The sequence below is a fragment of the Rhea pennata genome, chromosome 3, assembly GCF_028389875.1.
Source record: "Rhea pennata isolate bPtePen1 chromosome 3, bPtePen1.pri, whole genome shotgun sequence".
NCBI lineage: Eukaryota > Metazoa > Chordata > Aves > Rheiformes > Rheidae > Rhea > Rhea pennata.
In genome coordinates this window covers 117,649,416-117,675,970 of record NC_084665.1, presented here as the reverse complement: position 1 = coordinate 117,675,970, position 26,555 = coordinate 117,649,416, and the positions used below count along the sequence as shown (strand labels likewise).

The window sequence follows — 26,555 nt, the reverse complement described above, 5'->3', positions numbered from 1 at the left end:
TTGGCCCAAACATGCAAATCTGCATGGTGAACTGAGCTAGGGAACTAATCTTATATAAGAAAACAAACAGATTGGATGGGAAAAATGTATTTTCTTCCTATATCAATTTGCAGTAGAATCAGTACCTTGTATAAAGTGATTTTTGTTACTAAAGCTGTAATTTGACAATCTTTATTGCATTGTAATCCTTTAAATTATTAATCTTAAAAACTTAATGGAAGTATTTGCCTTGTTGGTATGTTCCGTAAGGCTGTGATGTGGTAGCTTGGCATGGTTTGGGCCAAGTTAAACTTTGCAGACTCTCAGATTCCTCTCCAAAACCAACCTGTTAATGACTGTGCCGCTACCAAGGTACACAGAGCCTTGCGGAAGGACAGGTTGTCACCAGCACTGGTTACAGCCAACCTCAGGTCTGTGCTGCGGGAATCTGTGCCAATCAGAATTGAACATTGTGCACTCAGTCTCATAACTGACCAGGTCTGATTCTCTCCCGGTCTGATTGATTCCCTTCTGGACCCCACCATCTCCCCTGCAGGACAGGGAGGTCATGTTACGTTGACCCAGCTGGCTTCTATCCTGGACTGTGCTGTCTCTCCCATAGGACAGGGAAGCTTATTAACATTAAATATGTCTGTGACTAGAAGTGCTTTGGCATCCAAGGTTCTTTAGTTTCCATATTGTCAATGCAGTCTCAAACTGTAACATGTATCATCAACTCTGGATATGCAAAATTGTTAATACTGTTAATTGTTAAATAAAAACGTTTATCATGATCAAATTACATGGTCTTGCAACAGCTGGTTGGTGGTTTGCAGAAGCAGCATAGGAACATGGTGAACCTAAATTTTCTCTAATTCTACTTTAATTTATTCTGCCTTTTCCAGACACTTCCTAAATTTTATTTTTGTCTGTACAAATCACTCTGATTAAAACTGCATCAGCACTTATGCTAGAGGATGGAACCAGACTTTAATTCAGCAATACCCAGCAACAGGACAAGAGCTAACAGGCACAAACTGAAACACAAGAAGTTCCATCTGAATCTAAGAATTTTTTAATTTTATTTATTTTTTGTTTTCCTTTACTGGGAGGGTGACTGAGCATTGGAACAGGTTGCCTGGAGGGAGTAGAAAGTCTCCATCTTTAGAGATACTCAAAGGCCATCTGGACATGGTCCTGTGCAACATGCTCTAGCCCACCCTACTTGAGCAGGGTGGCTGGACAAGATGATGTCAAGAGGTCCTTTCCAACGTTGGTCAGCCAGTGATTCCGTTGGCTTGAAGTTTTTACAACTTAGACTTGAAGTCCAATACTAACCAAAAGCAAATGTAGCAAATATCATGAAGTCTGATGTTACAAGGAAAATAGAATCATGTTTAATTTTCTTGTTAATCAACAAATGATGTCACCTTGATAGAATAATGAAGTTGTTTCTCTTTTGCTGTAATTCTAAGCTTAGGCTTATATTCACTCAGATTTCAATTCTGGAAAAATAGTGTTTGTTGCAACACTTGCTATGATCCTTAATATTTCCTTTGCAGTATTAAATAAATGTGTATCTATGTCTACCACACTCTCTCCCCCCCCCCCCTTTTTTTTTTTTTTTTTTTTTTTTTTTTTTTTTTTTTTTTTTTTTTTTTCCCCAGTAGTCATGGGTAAAAGGAAAGAGGAAACTGTTTCACAGCCTGGGTCCCACAAAAGACGGAGACAAGAATACACGGGTGAACCTAGTGATGAGTGTAATGAAGAGGAAAAATCACAGCTGTTGGCCGACAGTACTTTTTCTTCACCATCGGTAAGCTGTTTAAACAAGTCTGGAAGAAAATAAAATACCAGAAATAGTTAGTATAAAAACAATGGTCTCTGATATGAGTTGACATTACAATAAATCTTTTGCATGTAGGATTCAATGAGAGCAATACATAAAAAGCTGGTGGTAATGTGTCTGTGATGAGGACTTTTGTAGGAGTCCGTTCGTACCCTTTGAAATAAGAATTTTTTTTTTTTGGTTATATAACTACAGCAGTTAATCATAGAAAAGACAGCATTCTGATTTTATAGAATACATACTACTGAAGTTGAAGTAATCAACGAAATAAAGGAAAAACTTTTTGTTGATGAAATTTTAATGTATTTGACTTCTTGCATGTTTTAAGACGTGTAAAGCTGATCTTTGATATTCGGAGCCTTTATCCCTCATTTCAGTTTCTCAAATAGCAGACGTGCTGTGTTGCTAATTTGTTTATTCCTCCTAAGAGCATTGCTTTCCTAGAAAACACTGCTTTTCTAAAGCTCTGGAGATGGAACTCAAATCGTCTGTCAAAACGATACCTCACTGGTTTTCCAGTGGACTGTCCCTTCAACTTGTAGTTTCATTTCCTTCTTCCTAACCCGTCCTAGAAATTGTCATAAATAGATCAATAAATAAAGAACATCTTAAAAAGGCTCATTTGTTCCTTAAGTAATATAAATAACAATGTAGAATCTATAGTCTTAATGTATGCTTACTAAAGCTAGTTATAAGGGGAACAGAAAGTTACCTTTGAGTGATTGGCCTTTGTAACTGTTTTGATCTTGTTTTATTGCATAACTATATATCTAAAATAAACAAACTGTATTTAATTAAAATGCACACATAAGCACCAAGTTTAATAGTTAATTCTTTAGACTGTAGGGGAAGTTGGGATAATTGAAAGTATCCAGCTGAAGAACTTCATGTGTCATTCGATGTTGGGGCCTTTTCAGTTTGGATCAAATCTCAATTTTGTGGTTGGAAACAATGGAAGTAAGTATTAATTGCACTATTTCTCTATCAAAGAACATTTCTATTAATAACTTTAAACGGCTAATTTTTCTTCAGAATGAATAGCTATCTCATCTCTGTATCTTTTAGGAATGGGGATTGATTTGGACTCGGTAAGCACAGGTCTAGTAGTTCCAAGGTGTTCAAAAAGTTAGCTGTTAAATACAGAGACTTGCAAAACACAATATATATTTTTTTCATAGCTGTATACATTTATATTATTAAAGGTAAAAGTTAAGAGCTTAAAAACTTTCAGATATTTATTTAATTGGTAATGTGAGTTTGATTTCTTTTACTATACAAATGCTTTTTCTATGGCATAGGCAGGGAAAGGGGAATCTTTCCTCCTAAGAAAGAATATTTTGTTGAACCCAAATTGCTGAGGAGAAATAACGAAAGTTTAAATGTTGCTTTTGACTCGGCATGTTTTTTGTGGGGAAGAACCTTGGAAACACCTGTTTTTTCTAGTACTGGAGCCGTTGGTACTTTATGCATCTGTCCAGTAAAGAAAGAAATCAGAATTTAAGTGCTGAATACATTAGCAATCAAACATCTGAAAATCTAAAACATGAGTGAACTGGATAAAAAGAGCTATAAGAATTTCTTTTTAAACAGCTTCGGTGCTTCTCATTACAGGTGGAAAGAGTTCTGTGTTAACTGCTCTTATTGTTGGACTTGGTGGAAAAGCCACTACAACTAACAGAGGTTCCTCTTTAAAAGTATTTGTAAAAGATGGAGAGTCGTAAGTAAAACTTTTCAGACTTAAGTTTGACTATATTTTTTAGGTTAACTAATCAATATTTTGGTTAATTCAGAATTCAAACCACATCCCATCTTTTTTTATGAAAATGTCTTAACCAGCGGGCTATAGCTTACACTGGCTAGGAAATGCATGTAGAAGGTAAGCAGCTGTTTACTAAAGAAGCCAAAGGCTGGAGACAAAACAAGCAATAGGGAGGTAGATTCTGCAGTCCACAGATGTGGGCAGTCAGATGGAATGGGAAGGAGGGGAAAAATGTATTTTGCTTCCTGCTGTCATAACTATTTGCTTTCAGCTGATGTTCTGAAGCATAGAAGGAGCAAACAGCCCAGCATATGGCAGTTTGTCTGGTCATGCGTATTTGATGCTGGTTTGATTCAAACAGCATTAGTATATCTTGATTTGACTTGTGTGATGACTGACTTACATCTGTGACCTGAAGGAGACTTCGAAAATTTTAATGAAAAGTTAGAATGTTTTGAATTTCTGATTTTGGAATTAATATCAGCTGTCTGGATTTTATAGTTCTGCAGATATTTCAATAACATTGCAAAACCAAGGTAGAGATGCATATAAACCCGAAGTATATGGTGATTCTATTATTGTGAATCAGCACATCAATCTGGATGGAAGCAGAAGCTACAGACTGAAAAGCAAATCAGGTTGGTGATAGTTTTGCTTTGCTCTCAGTTTTAAACATTTTAAAAGCTTTTTTTTTTTTTTTTTTTTTAATGCTCTAATTGCTTTGTTGTTAGTAAAGGATGATATTTCTCTTAAGGTCAGCTTTTTTTGCATTAACCTTAGATTGTGATGTGCTAACATATTCTTAAGCAGTTATGTCAGGCTCTGCATGATGTGAGGTCATACAGTATTTTGCTTTATGTATATCTGCTTGTGTGATGAGGCTGAACATAGTTACTAGTCTTTGAATTTTTGGTGAATTTGCTGATTTACCTACATTGTGACAGAAGAGGATTTAAGAGGCAAGTGATATTCTTTAATTAATAAATCTTTTTAAACAAATGCAAATATGATACTAGAAATATATGAAATGAAATTTTCTTTAGTGCTGTTTCCATCTTAAGCTAGAAATATAATTTTTAATTAAGAGACACTAGGTTGAACAGAAGGCTGAGATTTTGTATGTACTTTTACTTTGGACCTATTGATTGGTGTGTGTGTGTGTATATATGTATGTGTATGTATGTATGTATATATATATATATATACACACACATATATACACTTTTTTTTCCCTCCTTTCTTTCTCTTTTGTGCTATTAGGGACTTTAATATCTTCAAAGAAAGAGGAACTTGTAGCCATACTGGATCATTTTAATATACAGGTAACTGTTACAGTGATTGAATTCAGTGAAATTGAAGACGTTAGCTTATAATGTACAACTCTTTAAATAAAAAGCAATGCTCCATTTTGTTAAATGAGAGAAGTTCACCTCTTTCATATTAATTCTTTTGTGATCACACCCAATGGTAAAGAAAATTTTAATTTAATTCAACTCCGTGCAGCATATGGCTCTGTCCCAATATGTAAGTGTTAAATATAATCTGTGATCTGTGAGTCGTATACCTTGTTAATAAAAATCTTAACTTACTTAGATTTCTTTCATACCTGGTCTTTGTGTCCCCCCCCCCCCCCCCCACGCTCATTCTCATCTTGCCAATTTTCAATGTTAGAAATCTAAGGACTTTTTTTTTTTTTGCTGCTTAAGTGATTTAGGAAAGATCAGGTAGTGCACATAAAGCTTTGAAATATTGAATATATTCAGCATATCAAATAACATCAATTTCTATTAGTAAATTCTGAATTTTATTCTATGCAAGTTTCAGTAAGAATATATTGGGGAATTAAATGAATCAAATGTAATACTTTAATTTCTCTCTATGCAACTAATCAAACAACATTGGACAAAATTCCTTATTGCAGTCTTATTAGGAGTAAATAAACAAAGCAGGTCCTTTCTTTCTAGAATTCAGTTACCCTCCTGAAAATAGTTTCTTAGCTTCCGTGTGTGGTTTGAGTTCCTACTTGGTAGAGTTTAAAAAAATAAATTGAATGCTTAATTTCCAGATCCCTTTCTCTCTACTTATTACTTAATTGCTGGGCAAGGAACAGGGAGGTGGTTTACTCTCTTTCCATTTTTTTTTTTTTTTTTGGGGGGGGGGGGGGGGAGTATTTTCACTTAATCCATGAAAGTAAGTATTTTACTCTTACAGGTAGATAATCCTGTGTCTGTTTTAACCCAAGAGATGAGTAAACACTTTTTACAATCTAAAAATGAAGGTGACAAGTACAAGGTAAGAAAAATCTTTTGATTTTTTTTTTTGATTAAGTATTAAAATACAATTTTTAAAACTAGCAGTTTGTTTCATTTTTTTTAAAAAAAAAAGAAGTCTAACACTCAAAGTCAAAATTCTTGGTTTCAAATTTTACAAAGAGGCATTTGAAGAAAAATCCATAATCTTTAGCTTCAATTATCTGATTATAACAGCCATCCATTTACTTTAAACAATTCTTCTTAGAAGTCTCTTTTCTTTAAGGAGATAGCAATGTTCTAAATATAAGAATTTAGCCAAGTTAGTTCATCATTCAGAAATATTCCACTAGTTATTGTACTTTGGACTTTATTTAATATGCATAGAGGTTGAGATGAGTGGCCTTTCTATTGTTATTAACTATGGTTCATTTAGATAAGCTGCAGGATCTGACATCTGCATCCTGCTCTTTTTTAGTTTTTTATGAAGGCAACTCAGCTGGAACAAATGAAAGAAGATTATTCATATATTATGAAAACAAAAGAAAATACACGTCTTCAGATAGAGCAAGGAGTAGAGGTATGTTTCAGTTTCAGTAAGTATTAATTAGAGTAGGGCTAAATGAATAATTAACATGCATTGTTTTGTTCTGACTGAATTTCAGTGACACTAGGCTTCAAAAAATAAATATTTCCAAGATTTTGTATTGTATCACAGCTTTACGTACTCACAGTTGAATCTTTTTTGTTATTTTTTTCGTTAGCGTCTACGAGAACTTAAGCTTCATTATTGCGAAAAAAAGGAACGTTACAAAAGCATTGGATTTGTGAATGAAATGCGAAATAATCTTGAAGATTTGAAACATAAAATGGCATGGGCAGTGGTAAACTTGTTTTCTAATATGTTTCCTAATATAAAATGTGTTTAAATTGTCATTTATCTGTTGTAAATATTCTAATGTATGCTCATAAATGCTTATGCTCAGGTAAGTGAAATGGAAAGAGAAATACTGCCAATCAAAGAATGCATCAGAACTGAAGAAGAACGTGCAGAAAAGTTTGTTCAGAAGCTAGAAGAATGTCAGGTACATAATATATTTTATACCATATTTTAATTTTGTTTTGGTTCCTTGACTCAGTAAGATATTTAAATATATATATATATGTATATATGTATTTATATATATATATATATATTAAAAAAAAATTAATTCTCCTTTTGTGTGTAAGCTGTTGATACTGGCCTTCTCAGGTTTTTCACAAGCTGCTGCAACCTGAAGAACATTATAAATATTAGTGGTTAACTTTTATACACTTTAGACATTTAAAACTTAATAGTAACACTTGCATTCTATATCTCCTTGGAGAATAATATTAGGATGTTCTGATTTTTTTTATTGTTTAGGAGGAGTGTGTATCTGTGTGTGGTTATCGTGCCAGTACTTCTGACCCACGTAAGGGTTATATTGCATTGACTGGGAATTTGAGGTGGCTAGTACTTCATATACCAGTGAATGGATGTTTAAATGCTTCTTTTAGTTTTGTTGTTGAGAGTGGTTATGCAACGCCTGTTTCTTTAACATTAATGGATTTTTTAGAAGTCTGCTACGTAAGCTTTTTTGGATATCATTGCCCATAGAAAAGATCAGTATCTGATTCCAGGAAGGTTAGGTTTAGTTCAGTTGGTGAGAGCATGGTGCTGATAATGCCAAGGTCATAGGTTCGATGCCCGTATGGGCTGCCTGTTTGAGAGTTGGACTAGATAATCTCCAGAGGTCCCTTCCAATGTTACCAATTCTATGATTTTTTTTTTTTTTTTTTTAATAAAGAAAGTTCTTCTGATGCTATTAAGCTTTCTGGATGCAATAAGTAAGATTCACTTAAGAAATGTGCTTTTTGCAGAAATACTTATTTTTTTGTATATTAGAACGCTCTTTCCAAAGGAAGGTATTCATTTCTCACTGAAGTGTGTGTATGTGTGTGCATACGAACAAATAAATAGTTATTTGTGCTATAATTGAAGTGATTTTACTTTATTGTGAAAACATGTCTGTTAAAGGACAATAAAGGAACATTGTCTAGATACTGGTTTCACCGCAAAAGTTAGAAATGTCAGCAGACAGAAGAAAACTATCATTTGAAATTATCTATAGCATTAAGAAGTTTGAAGAAAAGTTTGCTTCATTGCTATTTGTAATTTCTTATCCTTTTACTATAAAGGTAAAAGTAAATGAAGCAGAAGAAAAGTACAAAGCAATACAAGACAAGTTAGTAAAGATAGGTGAAGAAGCACAAGCCCTACATCCTCAGTGTATTTCTTCAAAAACTGATGTGCAGGCAGGAAGAAAAGCATTCAATGAAGCTGAGGTAAGCAAAAGAGCTGTTGAAGACTGTGTTGATTTAAAGCCTTAATTCTGTCCCAGTCCTGCTCTATTCATACACATTTTTTGCATGTATGTCTAGGATTCCTGAATGTATTGTGCAGTTCAATGCAATTCAGACAGATGCAGCTTTCTGTTTGAGTTGCGAATAGCTTCTGTTTGGGGCCGTAGGATTTATATCTTTATACAGGTGTTAAGCAATGGACAGCTTAAGCTGACATAAATGATTCAGGAATTGTAGGAGCAAGTAATGCAGTTAACTTGAATTTCATGTCCTATTTTTCTTAAATATAGGAAATTGTTGTTCAGATACAGTTCAGTAATTCCCTCAAACCTGCAGTTATATCAGTTCTTTTCTGAAATACTTCTTTTTTCTGTTAATTAAACTAATATGTCTGCCTTTCTTCACAGGCCCTTTATAATCGTTTCAGAACTGAGTTAAAACGCCTAGGAAGAGATGATGAACAGCTACGTAAACGAATTGAAGAACTGAAAAATAGGTAATACAGATGTAGTGACTATTGTGTGTATTTATTCAGGTATAGGTATGCAGGAAGTGAACTCTCTTGTTAATGAGAAAATCAGACAGTACTTCTGCAGTAACAGAAAATACTGATTTAATCTGTAGGAGAGTCTAGTCACATATTTAAATAGTTCTGGCCCTGTTTCTTTGTCTACCAAGATTTCGACCAGAGGGCGATGAGGTAATGGGGTGGGGGGAAAAGGAAAATACCTTGCTTTATTTGGTGATAGTATGCATGTTCTGTAACACCCCTGAAGTTAGAAAATGTATTTCTCAACCTAAACAGAATAGGAACACTAAACTGGGATAACTATATGTGATTACAGATAAAAAAAGGAGGCAGTAGGATTCAGTATGGTTTATGTTGTGTAGATTTTGTAAATGCACTGAATCTTAAATACAGTTTTCTGATGCTTAGGTCTTTTTATATGATATGATTTCTAAAACAAAGTGCTCATTTATAAATCATCAATTTGGTTTTAAAACACTGAAGTATGATCTGTTCTAGTGCTAATCAGGTTTCCGAGCCCGAAATGTTGGAAAGACAAAGGAAAATTGCACAGTTAAAAGAGTGTTTAAAGGGATTCCATGACCAAGAAATAATGATTGGTCAACAGATGGATCAGTTTCAGCAGGCCATATACAAGTACAAGGAAGAACAGGCTACACTGAGGTAGGTTACATTTTGGAATATATATGCGTTTCCTTGCATTCCCGGAGGTACTAGGGCTCTGTGTGTGTGTGTGTGTATCTTAGGACTTGCTAAACCTTTGTCTGTGTCAGAGTATGGCTGAATTTAGAAACATCTAGAAAATTAAAATAGTTAATGAAAAGAGTTTTATTAAGACTAATGTAAAATCCAGATTGTCAGGTTTATTGCCCTCTTTTTCCTCTTCCTACTAGCTATCTTCTATCCCACAGAGAATATCATTTAATTTTTTTTGGTCCTATTTAAAACAATAGTGTATCTGGAGACAATGTCACAAAATATGTAACACAGAATAACGAATAAGCTGTGCTTAGGGGGTAACAATTGTATCTATACCTAAATTCAAATTTAGACACTTCAGACCACTTTAAAAATTTTAATTAGCCCATGCCTGAACTAGAAAAGCAAAGCATTCTTATGTTTTGATTTGGAAACGTGAATTTAAAGAATGGTTCCTGGAGTGGTTGTGGTAATGTTGTCATTATTGTCTTATGAGATTTGAGAATAGCTGTTTATTGCATTTGATGTATTGGTTCAAATATATTTTAATTATCAGAACCAAAGTAGTTTCTTTTTATGTTCTGTTGAAGACATTCCTGAAAGACACTGAAACTGAAATATGCAAATAGAAAAAAGTACAATTTCTATTTGCATTACCTGAACTGTGATACCTTGTGTATTTTTGTCATTTTATGTCTGTATAGTATATTGTATGCACAGGGATATCCATGTCATAAATTTTTGACATGTTAAATGTCTTTATTGGTAAAAAGTAATGCATGTTAGAACAGTCTGTCTTGCTGTTGGGCTTTTTGGCTTAATTAAGTTTTTCCACTAGGTGAATACTGTTAGTATTGTGTACTTTATGATATTTCTGGAAACCTTTCTTCTCATCTCCTTTGGCATTCTTATCTCTGTTGTACTGCTTCCCTTTGTAAAGTAGCAAAATCTTGTAAAACTGTTGCAGAGTAATCAGTTTTCTCTTAGTTTGCTTTGTCTCACCTTTCCTGAAACTCTAAAATACTGTTGCAGGTCTATGGCTAGCTGTATACTGAAGTGTTGAGAAGGTCTTGACACAGTCTTGTTAGTATTTGAAAAGAGACTTTGTCTGTAATTATTTCCATTAACTTAAGGCTTCATAAGCTGTTTATACTGGAAAAAATTCTCTTCTCTTAGAAAAGAACAACATGATGTGAAACAAGCACTGGATGTCAAGTTGAAACAGCTGAGAGAGCTGAAAGATAGTAAAACAAATACCTTGAAAAGATTTGGACCACATGTGCCATCATTTCTTGAAGCAGTTGAAACAGCCTACAGGCAAGGGCGTTTTAAATACAAACCTGTTGGACCTTTAGGTAAGAATGACAGCTGAAAAAGTTTTTTGGAATACTTCCTCATGGGTTTTATTGCAGTGAACAGTGAACTTATGGAAGAAAATTTGTCATTTAAGGAGCCTGAGATATATTTTTCTTTACTCCTGTATTTCCTGGACTAAAGGTTTTGTCTTGGTAAGTTATCTGTTGCTTCTGTTTTTTTTTTTTTTTTTTTTTTTTTTTTTTTTTTTTAATCAGATGCACTACTTAACATCTACTGATCGTCCTCACTTTTGCAGCTGTTTGAGTTAAGGTATTTTAAATAGTTACAATGCTAGACTTCCTGCTTGAACCTCTCTCCCCCCCAGCTTTGATTCGATTTCATGGCTCATTACAGTTCTTGTTTTCTTTCAACCTTTCAGGCTTTTCTCTATTTAGGAAAATTGGGTTTCCAACTAAACCCAATCTTCTGTTGGGTTAAACGTTCTGTTTCTAAATTTAGGTGACATAAAATGCACTTTTAGCTACATGCCCTTCCACTAGTATAAATTGTGCATGATACTTGTATGGCTTCTGGGAGGAAGCTGTGGGACTTGAAGAAAATTGCATAATTTTCAAAAAGTTGTTCCCATCTGAGGAATTTTCTTCTGAAGAGTTCTCCAATAATTGTATGGCTGTCAAGCCACCTCTCTAGTGGTATAGATAATATAATAATTGATAATTATATATTTTTGCAAAGATTATGTAAAAATCTTTTAAATAGTCTTGCAGAAGGAGTGCTTTGAATTAAATTGTGATGTTTGATGGAGTTTGTAAAGTCTCTCAAGGAAAAGCTACATAGCTGAAAGTCTTAGTGTTTGATTAGACCATGTTAGTATTTGATTAGACTATGAAGAGTCTAGCTTACCAAATCTGATTGTAAGCTCTTGATGCAATCTGGTTGATAAGACATGATGCGGGAAGGCGTCTTTCCTGAAAATCTTTCCCCTTACCACTAGGGAAACAGTTTTAAGAGGGTGGATGAGGTCTTTCAGTGATGTAATGGAGAGAGCATTTTAGATTTAGAAGACCGTGAGAAACAGTAAAGAGAAAAGCAGAATTTCGTATTCATAGTTCTGATGCAGATCAGGCAAATGGAAAATTTTGATGTTTCCTACTTACAGTGTTCTACAAAGGATTGTTACGAATTTCAGTTCAGTTATTGAAACAGTACAGTTTAAAGAGTCAGTTACTTTGATGACTGTTTGCTCCCAGTTGCAGCAGTTTGTGCAGAGAAGGGGCCTTTGTCTTCAGTCATGGTAATGTATACTTCCTCAGATATGATTATGACATGCTGCAGGGCACATTCCAGAGTAACTGTTGAATTTGCTGTGTCTGTCATGTCAGAGGTTTCTACCCAGACAGACCTTCTGGCAGCAGATGCATCTCTGCAATCTCAGGCTGCAGGAAGTGCCTAGGGCATCTTGGTGAGGCTGGGGCTGATGGTCAGCTCTTCTGCAGAAGGTGTGCAGTTGTTGACAAGTTGTGTCACCAGGTAAAGGAGTTATGGGAGGAAGAAGTGAGCAGGCTGCATTGCATCTGAGAAGAACGTGAGATAGGATATGTTCAGAGACTCTACACCTTCAAGAGTCTCAATGCCCCACAGCATTGGAGATGCATGTAGACTCTGTGCCATGTGAATGGTAAGTCGTAACTGTGTAGAGGACAAAAGCTGGAAGCTGGTCATGCCTCGTGAGGAGAAAGGCTCTTGCTCCTCCTGAAAAACAGGTTCAGTTCCCTTCAAGCTGAGGAGGAGCTGAGCACAGCTTCAAGTGAAAGACCTGGGCCAATGGAATCTGTGCTGTGCAGGAACACACAGAAGAAGCAGAGTGATTGTAGTGGGTGACTCCCTGCTGCAGGAGATAGAAGGACCCATCTGATGACCTGACCTCTTGTCTGAAGAGATTTGCTGCCTGCTTGGGGCTCGGATCTGAGATGTCACGGAAAGACAGCAGAAGGTTGTTCACCCATCTGACTGTTGTTCCCTGCTGCTGTTCCATCTGTACACTAACAATACTGCAGAGGGCAACTTAGAAAGTATCAACCAGAATTGCAGAACCACAGTAGTCAGGGGTGTCGGGGCCCAGGTTTTCTCCTTGATCCTGCCAGTAAGAGGGAAGAATGGGAACAGAGGAACAGATAGGTACTTCAAGTAAACAACTGACTGCACAGCTGGCATCAGCAACAGGATTTTGGTGTCTATGACTGTGGGACCCTGTCTGAAGATTCCCAACTGACTGAGAGGGATGGGACCCAGCTCACTAAACACATCTTTGCCAAGAGTGGCCAAACAGGAAAGATGGGGAATACGAGAGTTATCGAGACAAGGCAGTCAACAAGACAGGGTTCAAGTGGAGATACCTCAAGCAATTGCATGCAGCTAAGGGAGTACCTGCAAGGCAAAACTTGAGAAACCTCTTGCACCTCTTCTGGGAAATCAACATGCTCAAATACTTCTGTGCCTGAAGTGCTTGCACACACGCACAGAGCATGAGGAATAAACAGGAGGAATTAAAGATCTGTGTGCAGTTGCAGGGCTACGATCTCATTACGATTAGAGATATGATGGGATAGCTCACGTGAGTGGAATGCTGCAATGGATAGTACAGGCTCTTTAGGAAGGACAGGCCAGAAAGGCAGGTAAGGAGAGTTGCCCTTTATGTAAGAGAGCAACTGGAATGTATTGAGCTAGTGGTTGACAGTGGGCTGACTAAGAGCTTATGAGAAAGGTTTAAGGGGCGGACTAATATGGGTGACATTGTTGTGGGTGTTTTGCCAGAGGCCACCTGCTTAAGAAGAGGAAGTAGATGAGGCCTTCCTTCTTCAGACAGCTGGAAGTAGTCTCATGATCACAGATACTAGCCCTCATGAGGGGCTTTAAGTACCTTGATACCTGCTGGAGCAATGACACAGCAAGGCAGAAACAATCCAGGAGGTTCCTTGAGAGTGTTAATAATTACCTTCTGACTAAGGTGATAGAAGAGCTGATGAGGAGAGGTGCTCTACTGAACCTTGTAGGCTGGGAGTTGGTTGGGGATGTGGAGGTTAGGGCAACCTTGGCTGCAGTGACCAGAGATGGTTGAGCTCAGGTTCCTCTGAGGAAGAAGTGGGGCAATAAGTAGGATCACAACTCTTGACTTTAAGAGAGCAAACTTTGGCCTCTTCAGGAACCTACTTGGAGGAATCCCATGGGTTAGGGCACTAGAAAGAAGAGAATCTAAGAGAGATGGTTAATGTTCAAGGATCATCTCCTTCAAACTTGAGCAAGAATTTGAGCAAGGGGGGCCAGGAGACTTGCATAGATGAACAAGATGCTCCTGGCAAAACTGAAACAGGAGAAGAAAGTGCACAGAAGGTGGAAGCAGAGACAGGCCACTTCAGAGTATTATAGGAACATTGTCAGAATATCCAGGGATGCGACTTGGAAAGTCAAGGCCCATTTGGAGTTAAATCTGATAAAGAATATCCAGGACAGCAAGAAGGGTTTCTTTAAATACAACCTCAGCAAAAGGAAGGTTAGGGAGAATATGGACCTGCTACTGAATGGCACAGGAGCCATAGTGATGAAGGCTAGTGAGAAGGCAGAGATACTGAATGGCTCCTTTGCTTTAGTCTTTACTCCTAAGACTAGCTCTTGGGAATCTCAGACCCTAGTGACCAGAGAGGAAGTCCAGAGAAAGCTTCATACTTAGTGGAAGAGGATCGAATTAGAGATTATTTAAGTAAACTTGATATCTAGAAGTCCATGGGCCCTGATGGGATGCAACCAGGGAGAGAGCTGGTTGATGTCATTGCTAGGCCACTCTTGATAATCTCTGAAAGGTTCCAGTGGTCAGGAGAGATGCCTGAGGACTGGAAGAAAGCTAATGTCACTCTAGCCTTCAGAAAGGAGGATCCAAGGAACTACAGGACACTCAGCCTCGCTTCAGTCCCTGGAAAGTGATGGAACAGCTCATTCAGGATGTCATCTCTAAGCGTATGAGGGGTAAGAAGGTGATCAGGAGTAGTCAGCATGGATTCATGAAAGCCAGTCTGATAGTTTTCTCTAATGGAATGACTGGCTGGGTAGTTGAAGGGAGAGCAGTGTATGTTGCCTACCTTAACTTCAGTAAGGCTTTTGATACTGTCTCCCATAAGATCCTCATAGGCTAGTTTAGGAAGTGCAGGCTAGATGAGTGGACAGGAGGTGGGCAGAGTTCAGAGGGTTGTGCTCAGTGGCACAGAGTCTAGTTGGAGGCCTGTAGTTAGCAGTGTTCCTCAGTGGTCAGTACTGGTTCAAGTCTTGTTCATCTTATTCCTCAGTGACCTGGTGAAGGGACAGAATGAACTTTCAGCAAGTTTGCTGATGATACAAAACCAGGAAGTGTGGCTAATATCCTCAAAAGGCTGTGCTACCATTCAGAGGGACCTCAATAGGCTGGAGACATGAGGAGAGAAGGAACCTCATGAAGTTCAACAAAGGGAAGTGTAGAACCATATCACCTAGGGAGGAATAACCTAGTACAAGCTGGGGGCTGACCTACTGAAAAGCAGCTCTACAGAGAAGGACCTGGGAGTTCTAGTGGATGACAAGTTGACCATGAGTCAGCAATGGGCCCTTGTAGCCAAAAAGGTTGGTTGTATCCTGGGTTGCATTAGGAAAAGCATTGCCAGCAAGTTGAGGCCCTGATGAGGCCACCTCTAAAGTACTATGCCCAATTCTGGGCTCCTCAGTTCAAGAGAGATGAGGAGCTACTGGAGTGAGTCCAACAAAGAGCTTTTAAAATTATGGACTGGAGTGTGTCTCATGAGAGGACTATTCAGCTTGGAGAAGTCTTCTCCTAAAGAGAAGACTGAGGGGTGGAATCTTATCAATATGTGTAAGTGTCTGAAGAGAGGATATAGAGAGGATGGGGTCAGACTCTTCAGTGGTGCCCAGCAACAAGGCAAGAAGGCAATAGGCACAAACTGAAACAAGAAGATCTATCTGAACCTGAGGAAAAACTCCTTTATTGTAAGGGTGACTGAGCAATGGAACCGGTTGCTCAGAAAGGTTGTGGAGTCTCCTTCCTTGGCGATATTCAAAAGCTGTCTGAACATGGTTCTGGGTAGTCTGCTCTAGGTAAACCTGCTTGAGCAGGGGGTTGGGGGAGGTTGAGCTAGCTAATCTCTGGAGGTCCCTTGCAACCTCAACCATTCTGTGATTCTGTGATCTAAGGTGACCTTGAGATGCTTTATGTGGCGCAACTTAGGCTGAACAAATTGAAATGTTATTGGAAAATTTGGTTTCATTACTACTTTGACCAGCTTCTAAGCTGATATTTTCAAGTGGTGATGGGAATAGGAGCTTTAGCATAATCTGGATGTACATGTAAATGGCAAAGAACCATGCATTTACTGTGGAGTGAGAATGTGCAAGCATCAGCTACGAAAGAGAGCTGATGCATCATTTTACCTCACAGCCTCATGTTTGTTTACTTCACAGCAAAGTTGTTCCTCTGCCCTCACCCTTAAAGCATTAAATTGTCAATAACCAATCCTTGTTTTGAAATAACAGAGTTAGTATTGATCTCAAAAAAGAAAAAAAAATGAAAGGAAATTGTAGGTCTCTAAGTAAGTGCAAGTCTTTCTATAGGAAAAAGAAGTTATATCTATATTCTCAGAACATCATCTCTGCTGTAGGGTTGTATGACCCATTCCATTCCCCTCACCCCTGCTAATTTTAGACTTTTTTTCCCTCTCTCTTTGTAAAAAAGGACTACTTAAAAAATCCTTAAGTGGTAAAATTACTATTGGATTTGTTTTATGGAATGCAGCTCCTTAAGCTTTGTCTCTCATGTTTATTTAGGTGCTTTCATTCATCTGAAAGATGCTGAACTTACTTTGGCTGTTGAATCTTGTTTAAAGGGCCTAGTTCAGGCATTTTGCTGTGATAATCATAATGATGAAAGAAATCTTCAGATACTGATGTCAAAATATTATCCATCTGGATTTCGACCTCAAATAATTGTAAATAAATTTCAGAATAAAGTTTATGATGTTAGACACAGGTAAGTTACATTTTGAATTTTTATGTTTTGAATTTTATTGCTTAAAGGCACAATAGTTCATATTATAATTTGGAAGGAAATATTTGTAATCTTATTTTAAAGAACCTCATGTGAAATTCATAAATAATTGTTTTTTTTTTCTTCAGAGGAGTTCATCATCCAGAATTCCCGTCGGTTCTCACAGCACTGGAAATAGATGATGCAGTGGTTGCCAATTGCTTGATTGATATAAGAAGTATAGAAACAGTCCTGCTGATTAAAGTAAGACTCCCCACTCTCTACTGGTGTTTAAAGAAAGGCATTGCTTTCATGAATAAGGCATATAGAATACCTTCTTTGATAATGTCTGTACTTGACAAAAGAAGTATGCAGGGGTTTTTGCCCCAGGAGAACAACTGTGGTGAGGTGAGATCCACACTGACTCGATTAAACCCTGATGGTAACAGTATTATAATGCAGCTTACAGCCACATCTGCTCACGTATGCACATACTAGAGGGCTCTCCATAAGATACAGTCTTGAGGTTCAGTATCCTGTTTCTGACACTGATATCTGTCATGGTTAAGACAGAGTAAAATGATAACCTGTAGTGGATCTAAGGTTTATTTAAGAATCAGTGAGTTTAGAGCTCTTATCCTACTTCAGTTATTTCACACGTGCACTTGCTCCTTCCTCACAGCATTGCATTCAGTAGGTCTTGACTTTCTTCCCCAGCAGGAGATTGCTACTGTTCCAGAATGGTCAGTTTTGATTCTTAGTGTGCGGATGCTTGGCATTTACTGTTTCGGGCCTTATTGTCCAAGGTCCTTGAGTATCCCCCAACATTTATCTCTGGAACCCTATCTCCAGGATCTTTCCCCATATGCATGATGTTTACCACCTCTCTCAGCCTCCAAAGACCCTGGGTTTCCTAGTCTAAATAGTCTACGTGCAGAGCACAGTGTGTGATCAGGCTCCTAATTGGTAGTTCTGTCTCTTTTTATATATAAAAAAAACTTCTCTTTATTCATTTGTTGATTCAGGATGTGACAAGCTTATTTTAGTCCAAGTGTTAGCAAAACTTACAACCAGCCTGTACCAGCTGTAGCTAGCAAATAGCAAACTTGTGCTTGAAAATTCAGAAGTTCAGTTTTGGACAGTGACCCACTCATACTTGCACAAACTTATCTGTCTTCTGCCAGCATTCAGTTTATTTTTCACTTAGCACAATAACCAAAGCCACTTTGGACACTGTGGTGTTAAAAAGGTTGCTACGAGAGAAAGCAAATAAGCATATTTGGAAATATAGTTTTAGTTTTACTATTGTTTTAGTAACATACTTTTTTTAATCATCATAAAATCCATGTTAATGAACTGTTGTCTATCAACGTGATATATATTTTTTTTTTATCTTAATTGACTTATCTTCAGTAGTAATAGAAGATTATGAGCTCCAGCAGATATGACTGTGGATGAACTGTTCAAAAATAAAGCTGGAGGTATATACTTTCATTTAAAGAAAACAACGAATTGTACGAGCAGCAGAAGTAGTGGTACTTGCTTTCTTGTGGATTATTTTTTTTTCTCCAAAGCTGCTTATCCCAGTTTGTCCCCTGACATTCCTACTAAAAAAAGAGAGCTTGTACTCTGTCTGGTCCAGAACTAATTGACTACTTAGACAATGTTGCTGTTGCTGAATGGGATGTTTAACAGTTGAATTCTGTGCTTTTTGTCATAGTAGCAATGCTAGTTTTTTTTTTTTCTTACTCTCTCTGTAGTCTAATTTATTATCTATAGTTATTATATTTATACTATAATACACTACATATATATTCATGGTACTATAGTTATCTAATAATTGATTTTTTTTTCCCTGTAACACAATTATCTTTGCTACTTACTAGGACAATTTGAACTGTATCTGAAAAAAGTTGAACAGGTATTGTGTGGAAGAAATGAGACTTTTGAGTGCATGATATGATTGGATAAAGATTAGTTTCCTCAGGCAGCAATACCTGTGACCACTTGGTCCAGCATTGGCAGTGCAGTGTATTTTAGCAGCTGATCTCCCCAAACTTTAGTTGAATGCTGTTTGATATAATCTGTAAAAGAAAACTGAAGTATTTCCTGTATGTGTGTTCCTTGTTTGATAGTTAAATACACCTAGTGCTTAGTGACCTTCAACTAGTGATCTTTTTCCCATGATAAATTACGAAAGACTGATCAGATTATGCAATTTATAATTTAGATAACTTTGTAATAGAATGAATAAAAGAAAATAGCAGCTAACTGAGTGGGGGTTTTTGTTCTTTTTTGTTGTTTTGAGAGCGTAAACATGTTCAAGGTGAGAATGTTTAGATAGTTGTCAATTGGAGGCTTTAATTGTGGTTGTTTTCTCTATAAGTATGATAAGGTCATTGTATTTTTCAGAGTAGCTGTAAAGCTCGTGAGGTAATGCAGAGTAACAGGCCCCCAAAAAACTGCAGAGAAGCTTTCACTGCTGAAGGCGATCAGGTATTTGAAAGACGATATTACTCATCTGATTACCTTCGACCCAAGTACCTGAGCAAAGATGTTGAAGCAGAAATAAGGTTAGCATTTGTAATGCTGTATTTGTAAAGTGCATTTGTTGAAATAAATATTCAAATAGAATATATGTCTGTTTGCATATATGTGCATGAGTGACACAGACTCACTCAGTCTGTAGTCTTGTATGTTGACAGGACTTTCCTCTGTCTCCATTTCTCCATTTTCTTTAAGGCATCTGTGTCTCTGCCCCTCTCAAAGAATTTTGGAAAATATCTTTCTGTGATAACATAAGCTACACCTACTGAGAGTGCTGTGAAATCAAAGCTATTTCTTTAAAAATCTGAGACCTGAACAGTATTACTCTAATTTTACCACAAAAAAGCTGAATTACCCTGGCACTAACAGTAGATATATCTTTTTGTTTACTTTTGAAATGGTAGTTTGAAAAAACAAGCTGATTGCAAAGATAGAAACCTGAGTCTTCAGGCAACCAAGCAAATCAGTACCACTAGAATACTTCTATTTTGAGGCCCAGATGTATTACAGACACAATAAGAATGTATCTTATTTTCCACATTAATAGCTGATAGCGTAGACCGAGTGTTAAAACCTTACTTCTGTAAACTTGAAAGCTTTAAATATCAGGCAACTGTAGTCTGTTCATGTTGGTATATAATAAACTTCATTTGAAGATTATTTTGATAACTTCCAAAATGTCACAGTCATTTCATTGCCAGTATTGGAATGGGAGGATTATATCAGTTGATGTGAAAAAGTGTCTTTTTCAGAGCTTAGGCCAAAGTAATGACTTATTTGAAATGGTATATGCAATTTACAAAACACTGATTTGGGGGATCAGACTTAATCAGTCCATTCCATTTATCTGTGGCAGACTGCATTTAACACTACCTAAGATTTTTTTACTGTAATATTAGTTAAGCCTTCTCTTCTTTTTTCCCAGTAATGGAAGACTCTATTAGAGTTTTGCTGTCTATAAGTGCCCTTTATTTTTGCCTTTACGTCAAATTTATCACAAACTGAAAGAATTAAATATGGAAATTTCTAGGACTGAGATCCTTCACAAAGGAGAAATATAAGAAGCTATAAAATACTTTTTTTTCCTCAATGTACTATACTATTAAAAAGTAATGGCACTATTTAGTTGAAGTATTTAGCAATTTAGCAAATAGACCAACAAACATTACAGATAGTTAAAATTTTATGATACTTTACCCACTAGGGACTGAACTGAGTCCATCAAACAACGTGCTGCTTGTATAGCAGCACTCATAGCTGATAACACTTTTGGTATTTTCTTTCTTGGTTATTAAAACCATCCAGTGCTCAACAGTGTTTTTTTTTTTTTTTTTTTTTTTTGGGGGGGGGGAGGGGAGGGGGAGTTATTTCTTGGTCCTTTCATATCCTTTAGTTCTGTCATGAATTTCAGTTTTGTATCTGTTTCTCTGTGTGTGCATGTATATAATGTGTATATGTATAAAAATAACACTTTTTTTTTAAGTCACTTGGAAAAAGAAATTGAAAACAAAAAGGCACAGCTGATGACATCTCAACAACGTTTGCATTCCATTGAAAATGAGATTAGGCAGAATGAAGATCATCTTCATCGTCACCGACGACACCAAAAAGAATTACAGGTAAAAAAGATGTGCTGTTAATTCACAGGAACTGATCAGTTTTTTCCTATTTCATTCTATGATATATTTTGAGTGAATGATAGTGTCTTTTAGTTGTCTTTCATGTTAATTCTGTATGTTTTGGGAGATTTAGGGGTGGGAGGTTACTTTGTGTGTGTGTATATACATGTATGTGTGTGTGTGTATATATATATATATGTATATATAGTATCTCTCTCTCTCTCTCTCTCTCTCTCTCTCTCTCTCACGTATATATTTGACTACAGCCTTTCTTGTGCTAAGTTTTACAAGTAAAATCCCCACTTCTTTCATTGTGACGCATTGCGGTATATGATACGTGTTTCTTTTTCCTGCTTTTTCCTCCTCCTATTTCTTTTCAATGAGCCTTGCCTATATGTTCCTAAAATCTTGTTTATGTTCATGATTTTTATTTATATTCTATTAACTTGTTAACTTGGATTTCTTCATAAACCATTTTACAACTGCTTGGTCTTTTTCTGTGTGATTTCTAGTAATAGTTAGTAAGATACATATTTATGGTGGTTAATGTTTCAATTGCACAGTATAAGATAACATAGAATATACGAGGTTATATTCAGTGAATTATAAGTTAGGACCAGCAAACAAATAGCCTACTTATTAAATTGCTGAAGTGTAGTATGTGGAAAAAAAAATAAAATATAGAAATGCTTTGATGTTGAATGGAAAAGCAGTAATAGCTTAATGATTTAAAGTGCATGTTGCTTTCAGAACAAGTTTCAGAACAGAAATGGACTCATAATTAAGTGTTTTTGCAAAGGATGGAAAGAAATCTCTCATGCAGGCACTAATGGATCTAAAGCTAAACATTTGGTTTCTGCATTAACTTCAGTGAAATACCGATTTAGATAATCTTAAGCATATTTTATTTTTTCAGATAAAAATAAGAACAACAAGTGCAGAAATATCAGATCTTGAGAATACAGAAGAACACCAGTCAGTGGATATCCGTACATTAGTAAGACTGGATTATTAAATTCTTTCTAATAAGGATATGAAGTTATCTCTTTTCATGCTGGCAGTATTTTTGAATAGGAAATAAGCAAATATTGTATGTACAGTAATAACTAGCATGCAAGTTGCATATAGTGGAAAATATTATACTTTATGAAATGTCTGCGTTTATGGTAATTCTTTTTCAGTGGGTCTTTTAGCTGCAGTTTTTCTCTTTTCTGTGCCTCATTAGCTTCCCCTTGTTTCTTGGACTCGCAATATTACTTTGACCCTTCAAACTGATAGCACTGCAGGTTTATGGAAGATAAACAAAAAAGAGATAATATTGCATGCAATTTCTTCCCTCATGCCAGACTTGCTGCAAATCTTTTTGATCATCTAATGTGATTTGTATGTTGGTAGCCATAGATTTTTCAAGTGTTACTTTGTATCCAGTCTTTAACTTAATAGCAAAAATCTAAATTTTCTGAGAATCATGCTGACAGGTATCAATAATAACTGAAACAACTGTAGTCATAATTAAATTCCATGCCAACTTTTCCATTTTCTAATCTGGAATTAGTGAGAGATTAAATTGCCTAGAATCTTCTAGTAGCCTTTTTTTTTTTTTTTTTTTTTTTTTTTTTGGCGGGGGGGGGTGAGGGGTGGGGAGTCATTTTTAGTATTGGCACAACCTCACAGCCTCGGTAGCTTGTCCTCCTGCATGTGTTTTTACACTTATTCCAGAATTATTTTAAAATAAAGGATTAGTAGGTACAGATTCAGTAGGCTCTCCTAGGATTCCTTGTTCCAAATAATCTACTTCTATTGGTTTAAAAAAACGTATATTCTCTTTGTCCAATTTGTGGAATTGAAAATACTCTAGTACCTTTTTTGGAGAATATCTTGCTGCTTTTTCTCGCTCCAAAAAATTATTGGACGCTTGCTTTTTCATTATAAAAACTTCTACTGTAGCCATCTGATAATGGTCTTGTGCAACTGTGAGATTTATATATTTACCTTTCCTTATTCTTATCTTGGATATTTGCTGTCTTTCTCACTTTTCTGCTCTTTCTGACTTCTACTTTGTATTAATTGCTGTTCTTGGCTACCTTTCATTGCTACTTTAATTTCACCTTTGGAATTACCTGAAAAAATGACCATTTTATTGATTATGAAAAAGCACCTTAGCAATAAAACTCTTGTCTTTTTCATCTTTTTTTCTTTTTTTTTTTTTTTTCCTTAAGCAGCAGAAAGTGTGTATGATGGTAATTGCTTAGGAATGATATACTTGTCTAGTGAACAGAGATGGCCCAACTACATTCTGTTTAAACAGAATATAGGAAGATAGGAACAGTATATATAGTCACAGATCCAAAAGTTATCTTGTTCTTTGCTTGAAAAATCGCTGTAGTAAAACACAATAATAGCTAAGTTCAAGTAAAATCCTAGTCACTGAAGTCTTTCATCACAACTCCCAAATTAAATCCGGTTAATTTTCAGGCAGGTAATTAGGGAATTACTCTTGTTTTGTGATTTGATTTAGTGGTCTCCAGCAGGCTCTGAAGTTCTTCTCCTGGGCTTTATGAATAATTATATTGAACTATTTTTATTCTTATTAGACAGCTTAGTGTAACGTGTATAGTCTTGTACTCTTGGAAGTGATACTACAACAAAAATCTTGCACAATGATACGCAAATGTTTCATTATCATTTTAATATATTTTGACAGGAAGATGAAGCTGAAGAAAACAAGAATAAGATGGAATCTGTAAAACGGGAAATGCTACAACAAAGTGGAAAAATGGAAGAGCTGAGAAGTATTCTACAGGCAGCTGAAAAAAGATTTGAAGAAATGAAAGAAAAAATTCACCAGGTAGAAGAAATTGCTGGTCCAGTTAAGGTAACAATGATTTTATATTCTATTTTTTTCTTTGCTCACTTTGTGTGATGAGGGAGATGGTGTTAGAAGGAGGCAGGAGAAAAGAGTGTACTTCTTGCTGATGTGTTTAAGGCCTACATATGAAGATGGAAATAGGCCATTCTGTCCAGGGCATGTTATAAGCAAGTGTGGAAGTACTTGGAGGGTAATGTTGATTGTAATAGCTGTTGCTATTACATTTGAAGAGAGTTTAATTTGTTTTTAAGTATGATAAATTGGTGGGAAAGGACTTTTTTTTCCCCCCTTCTGTTAAGGCCTGACTGAAAATATGAGTAAGAGGCCAGTTTTAAAATGGCATTTGGAGTTATATATGGAATGTTACTGTTCTGTGAACTATTGCGTAATCACACAAGGTGGTAAGACATAATTTTGATTATTCAAAACTGTAGAAGACACCTGGGAACCACAGAGAATTAACAAGACTTAAGATAAAGGGCTGGGTAGTGGTATGTAGAATCTGGTATTGGGAAGTGGAAGGTTATCTCCTGTTGCGACAAATAACAAGTAACAAGTTTGAAAGTGGGAGTAAAAAAGTCAAGCAGATAAAGGGTATTCTAAAACAGTGAAAGTAAGGAATAAGAAAAGCTCAGAACTATCACTCATTATTCAGAATCTTTTGTATGACTCACTTAAACAGTAGATTGATATGTAGTCAGCCCAATTTAAAAAAGCAAAAGCAAACAAAGAGGAAGGAAACAGGTAAGGAAAATAATTGGTAAATACATCTACTGTGATAGTACTAAAGCTATGTTCTCTTTCGTTATAGAATTCTTCTTAAGTAGATGTATTCAGACTATTAGAACACAGTCACTAGATAGTAAAGGGGTTAAACACAATGAAAGGTGACTCTTAAATTCCTGAAAGGATATTCTAGATCAAATGTACTTCTATACAGTTTTTTAATAAGCTGTTCACATGTATCAAGCTGTGCCTTAAAGGTGGGATTAGAAAGAGGAAAGCATCCATAGCTAGCATCCATAGCTTTTTTTTTTTTTTTTTTTTTTTTTGGGGGGGGGGGCGCTAATTCATATCACTGTACCTCTTGGTGTTCTGAAGACAGTAAATCTCTGCAGAGTTATGATGTGACTTTCACTGCATTGATGCCCTATTACAGTATAGAAGTTGCTATAGTCTGTATCCCATTATAATTGTAGTAGGACACACTGTTTTATGGAATGTTCTGGCTGGGATATAGTGTACAAAATAGCTTTCAGAGTTTTAGGAGAAAGAATATCTCTCTTTGAAGATATAAAAACATAATACTCCTTTCAAGATACGATATCTAATCATTAACAATTCAGTTTTGGGAAACAGTATAAAGATTTATTATGTTCTTGTTAGGAATGAGTAAGACTTTTTGATCCATTGCTGTTGAAGCACCTGGACTGATCATACTGGTGACTTGTTCATCATTCATCATGATTAGATGGTATTAAAAACAATATAACTACCTGTGGTAGAGAGAGGCTTTGTAATCTACCACAAACAGTTCACTCTTCATATCCTATTTTTTTCAAAACAGGATGAATTAAACCAAGCTGACTCAGAAGTAGAGAACAGTAAACGCCGTTTGCAGCACTATGAAGACAAACAGAAAGAACACTTGGCTTGTATAAAAAGACGTAAGGAATTACTAGCTGCCAAAGAAAAAGAATTAGAGGTAGTATCATCATTTTTCCTATCTCCTTTTTTTTTTTCCTTGTTTTTTGGTAGTTGAAATCAGATGATCAGGATCCTTTTAGTATTCAGATACTCAGTTGTTCTGTTTGTATGACATAGACCATATTAATACTCAGGTTTTTAGCTTTGTCTGAGCTATTCTTATGTAAATCAAATAAAAGTAACTTTGTATATTTGAGTTAGACTTTTCATTGACTGGGATAGCATCTTTTAGTCTTGACAGATAACTTCAGGTTTATCTAGCTAGGACTCTTCCGGATTTATGCAGTGAGAAGATCAGAATTAACTTAATCCTAAAGTTTGTATTTTAGCTTAAGATACATAATATTGCTTTTGTTTTTAGACAGCAAGGTTCTTTTTCTTCTCTTGTACAGATCTCATACTTGGTCTTTCAGAGACTTATCTAATCAAGCTTTATTAAACAACTCTGAAATCAAATTCATGGCAACTTCTGAGAGACTAAGGCCTATTGAAATATGATGAATTTGCTCATTTATCTATATTAGATAAATAATTGTGAATACATTACATTTCCTGGATGGATACAGTTCTTATCACTGAAATGGTTATCTACACCTAACTGCTGTTAGTAAAATTGTTGATACCAGTAATCTTACTGTAAAGAGTGATACACAAAGAACAAAACAAAGACTTCATTCTTGCTTGGAGATCTTGATTTTTGCAAGCACAAAATATTTATTGAAAGGACTAACACTTTTGAAAATATAACAATTTATTGAATTTCAAACTTCAGGAAAAAATTGCGCAGGCTAGGCAAATATACTCAGAACGCATTGAAGTCAGCAGAACTGTTAAGAGTCTTGACGCAGAAATGAATCGCTTGAGAGAGAGGATAAATTCGGAAAAAGATCGCCACGGAAACAGAGAAGAAATTATACAGTGAGTTATTTTTAATGTCTGCATAGTTTGAGTGTGACAGAAGAAGTAGGCAAAGAATAGTTTTCTTA

The 26,555-nt window shown here is 36.0% G+C and overlaps 1 protein-coding gene across 4 annotated transcripts in view; it reads left to right on the top strand.

Moving 5' to 3' along the window:
* Nucleotides 1-26,555, top strand: part of SMC6 (structural maintenance of chromosomes 6) — a 41,638-nt gene that overhangs the window by 3,416 nt on the left and 11,667 nt on the right. For 2 of the 4 annotated variants that reach the window (XM_062573158.1, XM_062573160.1), the window contains exons 3-23: nt 1,647-1,795; nt 2,668-2,785; nt 3,440-3,545; nt 4,089-4,225; nt 4,848-4,909; nt 5,799-5,879; nt 6,315-6,416; nt 6,601-6,720; nt 6,823-6,921; nt 8,057-8,203; nt 8,629-8,717; nt 9,249-9,413; nt 10,626-10,804; nt 16,629-16,830; nt 16,977-17,091; nt 19,240-19,400; nt 20,858-20,993; nt 21,910-21,990; nt 23,698-23,868; nt 25,430-25,567; nt 26,342-26,487. In XM_062573158.1, the coding sequence (XP_062429142.1) occupies nt 1,652-1,795; nt 2,668-2,785; nt 3,440-3,545; nt 4,089-4,225; nt 4,848-4,909; nt 5,799-5,879; nt 6,315-6,416; nt 6,601-6,720; nt 6,823-6,921; nt 8,057-8,203; nt 8,629-8,717; nt 9,249-9,413; nt 10,626-10,804; nt 16,629-16,830; nt 16,977-17,091; nt 19,240-19,400; nt 20,858-20,993; nt 21,910-21,990; nt 23,698-23,868; nt 25,430-25,567; nt 26,342-26,487 (2,699 nt within the window). In that variant the 5' untranslated portion in view covers nt 1,647-1,651. The remainder of the gene's footprint in view (nt 1-1,646; nt 1,796-2,667; nt 2,786-3,439; nt 3,546-4,088; nt 4,226-4,847; nt 4,910-5,798; nt 5,880-6,314; nt 6,417-6,600; nt 6,721-6,822; nt 6,922-8,056; nt 8,204-8,628; nt 8,718-9,248; nt 9,414-10,625; nt 10,805-16,628; nt 16,831-16,976; nt 17,092-19,239; nt 19,401-20,857; nt 20,994-21,909; nt 21,991-23,697; nt 23,869-25,429; nt 25,568-26,341; nt 26,488-26,555) is intronic. The other 2 variants (XM_062573157.1, XM_062573159.1) reach the window with 2 other exon arrangements.